The 8,728-nt window shown below is 35.9% G+C and overlaps 1 protein-coding gene across 1 annotated transcript; it reads right to left on the bottom strand.

Moving 5' to 3' along the window:
• Positions 1–2,222: 2,222 nt before the first annotated feature.
• Positions 2,223–7,235, bottom strand: LOC146536355 (uncharacterized). The gene has a single exon (XM_085190528.1). It carries the CDS (start codon positions 7,233–7,235, stop codon positions 2,223–2,225), a length of 5,013 nt encoding a protein of 1,670 aa, XP_085046654.1.
• Between the last annotated feature and the right edge of the window lie 1,493 nt (positions 7,236–8,728).

Here is an 8,728-nt window from a genome sequence, read left to right as displayed (position 1 = left end):
TTTCGCCATAGATATTCTCTTAAAACTTCATAATTTCATTTACAACGGGTAACATAAATAAAAAACAAAATGACAAAGTTGTTTGAAATTTCACCAAGTTACGGTTTGTTCGGAAGATGGTGCGTTATATTTTATAGCATTGAATATTAATATTTGGGAGATAAAAAAGTTTCAAAGTTTAATAAGTTTGTAAATAGAGAGGCTTCTCTCGATATTCTCATCTCTTCAAATAATAACTGTGGGGAGTGGTAGAAGTTATGAGATGCAGGATATCGTCATCTGCGTACTGTAGGTACGTGTGCTGGTTGTGAGTTCGATTCTCCACTACAGTATCGAGATACAGCGTGAAAGTAAGAAAGGACCTTGAGGTCAGTCGTGGCATAAAGTGAGACTTTAAAGGCGACTGGTTGTGAGTTCAATCCCCAGTCGAGAAGATGAAATATTTATTTAAATTTATATTGCCATTTCTTCGCTCTCGTGTCGAGGCTGAAAGTGGTGAACAGAGTGCTTTAACACTAGGTTCCCTCTGCTTATCCTGCTATGTGCGGGATACAGCGTGAAGCTGATGGTGTTTGTATTAGGATCTCTCCGCTTTTCAGTTAACAAATGTTTAATTTCGCATAATCTTTCCGCTTCCGCTTACCACACAAGCTGTATAGCTACGTGCTGCGCTACCAAGTTGCCAACATTAAGGTATAGTGTTACCAATTTGAAGAACTTGTACTACGATGTAAACTTAATATGATCTACTGGTGCTGTTTGTATTTAATTACTGAAACGTGTTAGGTGCACCGTGTTGCCTACACTTCGATATTTGTATATACTTAAGGAAGATAAACTTTTGTCGTCAAAAAAAATATTCTTTCTTCGGTAACAAGACAAGGCAGCGTTGAGTTACGCCACTGAACACGTAATGCCTCGAAACGTAAGCTGAAAAGCTGAAAAAAGAAATAATAACCTCTAATTCGTATCATCACGTCATTCTTCCCCATAATTATTCTTAGACCGCAATCCACAATGTATACGAAAATAGAGTAATAAAATGCATACTAAAACTGTATAAAAGTCGAACTAAACCTTCAAAATATTTGTCAGACAGACAAGTGGTTTTATTTTATTTGATAAAGCTTTGAAATTTGAATATTCATATATAACTTTTGAATAAATATGAATAAAAATATTCCTTTATTCATATGGAATTACGTTAGTCATTGCGGTAACAAAATTGTTTTTAAAAACTGTTGACATGGATGCTAAAAAGCATATTTATTTTGTAAATATTTATTTCTATAGTAGAAATAGCTTTCATTGTTTTGCGATTCATATTTAACCTAATCTACATATTATGACATATATGACTATTTTTAAACTGTTATTTCCACATTTTTTAAAGTAATATGCTAACAACATAAATATGTTGTAATAAGCCTATAAGATTTTAACGTTGCTTCATGACAACATATGGCTCAGTGGTCAGAGCGTTTGGACGGTTTCCAAGGGGCGTGGGTTCAAATCCCGCTATAATAGAATTTTTATAAGTTTTCGTATATTTGTGTATGTTAATATATGTCATGTAATAACATTACGTTAATTATATGTTTTTTGGGGTTCCGTTCCTCCAAAGGAAAAAAACAGAATCCCTATAGGATTACTTCACTCTTCGCTTGTCCGTCTGCCAAGACCATTTATCTCGAGATCACGTAGAGGAGGCACCAAGCCCGTATTCATATAAAATATATATCTACGATCCCTTGGAGGACAAAAATCTACCTTCATAGTCAACGCATATTGGTACGATATTCGCCGCCTTATCAAAATCTTTAGGGCACTTACCGTGGCCTTACAATATAAATAAAGTGAAAGTTTATTAATAATTTTCGTAGAAATAAATAATTACAAATTTATATAAGTATTTATTTTATGACTTTATTTGTTCTTCACATATACATATAACACGCAGTTGTACTTCTCGTTTTGCTCCAATTCTAAAAATGGTACGGAACTCTTAGTGGGCGAGTCAACTCGCACTTGGCCGGCTATTATTACATAATTATAAATAGTGATGTGACTATATATATATACTAGCAGTTGCCCGCGACTTCGTCCGCGTGAATATGAAGTAATGCATTACTGTTATATTATTCAACACAAACTATTTTTACATTTCAGTCAATAGAAAATAAAATGAAAAACTTTTTTAAAATACAATTTAATTGTTATTTTTACAAAACCTCTTTATACACCACATTTTTGGTTTTATTCTCAGGCTGTAGTATAAATAAATCATCAGGAGAACTTACTCTAGAACAGGCTACATATAACTGACCGTGAGAGAAACAATCATTTCTTAAATCTATGCCGGCTACTTTTAAAGATTGTCCCTGCGCCTTATTAATAGTCATGGCATAGCACAATTTAACTGGAAATTGTAGGCGTTTAAATCGGATTTGGTAATCGGATGGTATTAAAGGAATCCTAGGTATAAAAACGATTTCTCCCTGATTCACACCAGTAAAAATGCATGCTTCAATAACGTGCTTATGTAAATTCTTAATTTGAAGTCTAGTACCGTTGACCAGTTTAGGTGGATTTAGATTCCGTAGCAGAATTATCGGTGCACCTATTTTCAGATATAAAATATGAGGAGGAATTCCAGATGGCTCTAAAGAATGGAGGAATTCTACAGGATAATGTACAGCATCATCAACTTCTAATATACAATCCACCGATTCATATTTTACTTCAACACCGGGCAACTTCGCTAATAAATATGTGTTAATGCTATTTGCTGTATCATTCTTTGGCGTTAGGATTGCTCTTTCTTTCAGCCATGCACTGTAACTATTACATGCGTGTTGATTAATATAGGCGTATATTTTTTTAGTTAAGTTATTTAAATCTTTTACAACGGTACCAAGATTGTTAGGTATATGTATTTTACCTTCCTCTTCCGAAATCTTACCATCTCCTATATCAAGTAATAATTTTGAAAATTCTTCTGTGTTTGAATTCGGTCGTAAATGCACGCGCATATTGATTCTCAAAGTAATTGTTTTAACTTTAGGCCATAAAATTGAAGATTTTAAGCACGCTTGAACTTCATCTGCACGTGTCCCGCGTGGAATGATAGGCAAAGTTTGTCTAAAGTCTCCGGCTAATAACACTGTAATTCCACCCATTAGTCTATTACAATTATTTATATCTTGAAGTGTTCTATCTAGGGCCTCTACAGCTTTTTTATGGGCCATAGTAGACTCATCCCAAACTATTAATTTTGTTTTTCGTAGCACTTCTGCCAAATCACTTTGTTTTGGTATGTTGCACATAGTAATTTCGGAGTAATTAAAATTTAAAGGCAACTTAAACGCAGAGTGCGCTGTTTTACCTCCGTCAATCAAAGTAGCGGCGATACCTGAAGAAGCAACTGCAATGGCAATATTATGGCCACCTCTTACTGTTGCTAATAATACATTTATTAAAAACGTCTTCCCAGTACCACCTGGGGCGTCAATGAAGAATAAATCACCGTTACCTGAAATAATACTTTTCATTATCTGATCGTATGCTTTTTTCTGTTCTAGGTTTAATTTTGGCACATTATCAGCAACTGACTTGTTAAGTGCCTCGATATTATACGACATTTCCATGAGATACTGTCGATTACACATCAATGAGACATGATCTCGCGTAGGAGATGGCATTCCAAAATGCGAGAGAACTTTTCCCGACATAGATATAACAATATCCTCAATATTAATCAGACATTGGTTGTAAATAATTCTTTCTTGGATCAATGACATAGTATCGCATTCTCTTTCAAATTGCCTTTTAATATCTTCACACAGGTTTTCGCGATAATTATTCCACAGATTTTTGGGATCTGCCAATTGGCAGAAAACTATCATGACAGCAAAAAGTTCTCGAAGCTTATGAGAAGAGTGACTTAATGAAGCTTCTTCCAAAGTTCGATTCCAATGTCCATCATCCTCTAACAAACCAAGTGCATTGCATGCCGCTTGAAATGTTGGATGTATTACTCCAGATATAGTTTTAAGAGCAGCAAATGATGTAGGGCCACGAATCTCGTGTAAAAGAAGACGCAAGTAATAGCACTCAGGATTACTAAGTGGATGTACAGTATAGACTCGGCCTAATACCTTGTCCTTTTTTACGCCTGCAAAACCAGGCACAGATTCCCCTTGCTTCCTCTTTTGAAATTTATTACTTTTCCAGACGTAATAAGCAGGCACTTCGTGATATAAAAGAGTCCGTGCAAAAGAGTCAACTTGGCACAGTTCAAAAAAAGCCAAGAGTGAAGTTTTCGGAGGGTTATTAATTCTCTCAATAACATTATGCTCATTAAAATACAATCTTTGTCCATTCTCGAGATGAACTGAGAGGTGAACTACGGAGGGATACCTTTCATGTATGGAGAAGCAAAATATGCGCCAAGCAGCTTCAGAGCTACTGATATATCTTCCCGTTTCATATCTTGCTACCTCATCAAGATTTTCTATAGTAAATGTTGCTTGATCTGAACCTTTGTTAACATATTTGCAGATATACTTAATAGCCTTGATAGAATTGCAATATTCAACGTTGATGTGGGCTGAGAAGGTGCGAGATAGGACAGGATTATAAGGTACTACCCAACGATTATCTATTTCGCGTCCGTTCAATTTTGCGGTGATACCGCCATCTGCCGGGGATCGTCTTCGATATTTGGGATAGCCATCTTCGCCTGTTTGTGTGTCTTTTAAAAATGTGCGAGGGTATTTTTTAGAACATTTGTCGTTCACTATGCATGGCGAATTTCTATTAAAAGCTCCACAAGGGCCATGAATCATTGTAGTCATAATGATTTCATAAAGGACTGGATCCACTTTGGGGTCAGGTATCTCTGCGCAAATAACATTGTCGATGGACTCAGACCTGATCTTTTCATCAAGCCATAAAAGAATATGTATGTGAGGGAGACCTCTCTTCTGCCATTCCACTGAATACATATAGCACTTAGTTTTACCGAATATACCACCTTTTGTTAGAAGTTTCACCATATGTCTTACTTTGATGTGAAAAATCCTCGCTACCAGATCATGTCTGTCATGAGACTTTTGTCCTTGTATTAAGTACTCCACAATTTCTGGCCACTTCGGATTACATGTAAATGTAATAAACAGATCTGGCCGTCCATAATGGCGCACGTACGTCAGAGCATCTTGTGTACGCTCGTGCATGTAGCGAGGCCCGCCCGTGAAAGATGATGGTAGGACTACTGCTTTACCTACATTACAAAGTTGGGCATCTGTTCTCGCCAGAGCGTCTTTTAAATGGACATATTCTTCACTTCTTAGTTTTTTTTGGTTATTACGAATATAATTAAGTCGCTCCGTTTCGATTTTTGCATACATATCAACCAGAAATTGATTTAAAAGATTACGAAATAGCAATAAATAACACTCCTCGCCATTACGCTCCATTAATCTGTAACTATAAAAATCAGCAGCTGACACTGTTTTTCTAAGAGGCTCTTTCGTTATTGGATTGTGTTGAGGTATATTAATCTGATAACCATCTTCTCCACGACAGAATATGAGAGGATATTGAAAAGCATCATAAGCCCGGTGTGTTTCACTCACACGCAACAACCTGCTATCTCTGCTGTGAAGAATAATATCCCTCTTATCGAATTCTTGACCGACTATGACAATTGCAACTTCTTTGGACGTGGGTACATTAAAACGACCTGCATGCTCTCCAACAGGTTTTTTATTGGCACTAATAACTACTTTGAACTCTTCCTGCCCTAAAGGTAACGATTCAATAGCAGATTTAAAATCTCTTACATAGTTATTATGTTGGTGCAGCATTTTTTGTAAATTAGTTATTAATTCAGGCTTAGCACCAGTGAAAATTGCACAGCGGTGGTCTCTTTCAATGTTGTCGTCACCGACAAAATATATTTGCAGAAAAGAAGATTTTTGTTGAAGATTAGCCTTAACACTACCGATCCGATGGTATACTTGCCCCTGCACTTTAAACGTTGGCATGAAATTACCTTCTTTTATTTCTTTGGCCCCAAAAGAAGTCATCTGAAAACAGCTATTGTAATGACGACTGAAAGACAGGAAGTGCTCTGACATTAAATGCTGCCGAGTAAGAAGACTGTGCAGCGGTTCAGGGTACCGCTTGATAGAGGGTAGCTGAACTTTTCCGCCGCTGCAACACATCCCGTTAGGTTCTTCCTTCCATTTGTATGCTTGACACCAAGAACAGGGTGTCCTTGGTCCAAGATTAACTATTTTGTCATGGTAATAATCTATCTTATAGTCATAATGATGTCCGGACATAAATTTATTTTTCCAAACTATTGCCTGCTGATTTTTTTTATAATTAATAACTGCAAATCTATTGACCCCCGGATGACTATTTGCATAATTTCGTACAGCTGCTCTATTTACCTCGGGATGATCATGAGCATATTTTATTGCAGCAGCTCTTATTTGTTTTCTACGAATATTGTCTGTGAATCTCTTTCTGCGTTTTTGACTACTATAAATATTCGTACTTACGCTTGGTGGTTTAGAAGTATTTGTACTTGCATTAAGTTGCGACCTAGTCATAGAAAAAGACATATTGCAGTAAGTTTTTTTCGAAGTAGAGCTATTGATCATATTCGATGACAAATTTAAATCATAATGTAGTGATTCGAGAACAGATTGCGGAAGCTCAGCTGTACTGGGGCTTTGAATAGTCTTACTCGCTATTGTATCAATATTCAGTAAATTAGTTGATTGAACAGGAATCAATACGTCAAAATGTCCTTCGTTAAAATGTCCGTCAAAACGCATTCTTTTTATCCCTTGTATTGACTCTCCAAATCTTGCAATAAGTCTGCCACCTTGAAACAGTTGGAATTCATATGGAAATATTTCTCCAGCTACTTTTAGTTCGCAGGTTGTGCCATAAGTATGCAACTTACCCATATCGGCTAGATAAAGGCGTTTCGTACCGTAAGAGGTGCCGGATCGGTTTATTGTAAAACATTTGAATCTTTGCCAATCGTTAATTATGTGGCTTACTATATTGGCTCGAATTTGAGCTGCCATTGAAATATTGCCATAAATCAAATAAGACAGGGATGAAAATAAACACGCCCCATCGCCAGGTATTTCTATCACTCTACATTGGATTGGTAATCCTTCGACGTTGACTATTATAATTTCACCCTTCATTTTTCAAAAAAAAATACTAATAATACTTGAAATAAATTTCAATGTATAAGACTTTTAATATTTAATAAGTGACAGAAAGTCTAATATCAGAGATGTCACTCATTTTCTTTTCTAAATGTTATATATCTTTTTTTATTATTATTATTTTATTTTATTTTTTACATTCTTAATATATAAAAAAATCTCGTAGGTAGGGTAGGTAGGCAAGAAGCGCTCAACCTAGGCATATCTGGTAGAGTATTTTGTGCCAGACATCGAAAAATCAGGTCATAAATAAAAAAAAATTTATAGATTAAAAAGAGGACATTTTTCAATTAAAATAGAGTGGTAATAATAGAATAATAATGAGGCCGTCGTGGCGCAGCGGCAAGAGGGTGTGACTGTAAACCGACGGTTGTGGGTTCGACCCCATTAGAGTAAATAAAATATTTATTTATGTTTATATTTCCATTTCTTGCACTGTTGTCGAGGCAAAGCGCGGCGTTGAGTTCTGCCACTAAACACGCAACGCCTCCAGAATTCCGCAGAAAGTGGGGAACGGAGTGTCTTAACACGAGGTTCCCTCTGCCTACGCTGCTGTGTGCGGGATACAGCGTGAAGCTGATTTTTTGATAATAGAATAATTACAAAAATTTGGTCATTATTTTAACAGAAAGCGATTGTAAATGTATAAGCAAATACGTATAAAATATATTGAATAGAATTTGGTTTTTAACATCTTTTTATGTAAATACTGTTCAATGTAGCTACTATAAGATACTTTTGGCCCCAGAAAAACCGCGAGACTCCGTACGGCTTGGGGTAAATACAAAAATATATTAATAAAATAAATAATTCAAGTAATTTTGAAGACTACTTAGGAAAAGATCGATAATGATTGTAATATTTATATTACACAATCTTAGGGGGCGAATTTAGAATATTAATTAGCATCTATGAATTAAAACGTACCCCTATGCAAAATTTGTGATATCTAGCACTTGTAGTCATGAAATTTCATACAAACTATCAACTCGGAAAACCACCCCCTACGGGTTGAATATTGCAATTTCCCATCTCAATGAGCACATACACCCTGCAAATAACGCTCTTGCTAAATATGAGACTCCTAGGTCTTGTAGTAACGAAGTTTCATACAAACTATCAACCCCCAAAAACAACTCCTTAGGAGTGGGATATCACAAACATTCATCTTAGTGACCACCTACGTCCTATAAATAACACCCATATAAAATTTGAAACTCTTAGCACTTATAGTAACGAAGTTTCATACAAACTGTCAACCCTAAAAACAACCCTTTAGGAGTGGAATATTGGAAATTCCCGTCTCCGTGTGTACTTACGTCCTATAAGTAAAGTCCATAGAAAATTTGAGACTCCTAGCACTTATAGTGACGAAGTTTCATACAAACTATCAACCCTAAAAACAACCCTTTAGGGGTGGAATATTGGAAATTCCCGTCTTCGTGTGTACTTGCGTCCTATAAGTGACG

This window comes from Heliconius melpomene, chromosome 9, assembly GCF_056956725.1.
Source record: "Heliconius melpomene rosina isolate 202511_hmr_F chromosome 9, ASM5695672v1, whole genome shotgun sequence".
In the NCBI taxonomy this organism is placed as follows: domain Eukaryota; kingdom Metazoa; phylum Arthropoda; class Insecta; order Lepidoptera; family Nymphalidae; genus Heliconius; species Heliconius melpomene.
The sequence above is the reverse complement of the archived record's forward strand: the minus strand, read 5'-3'. Positions and strand labels throughout refer to the sequence as shown.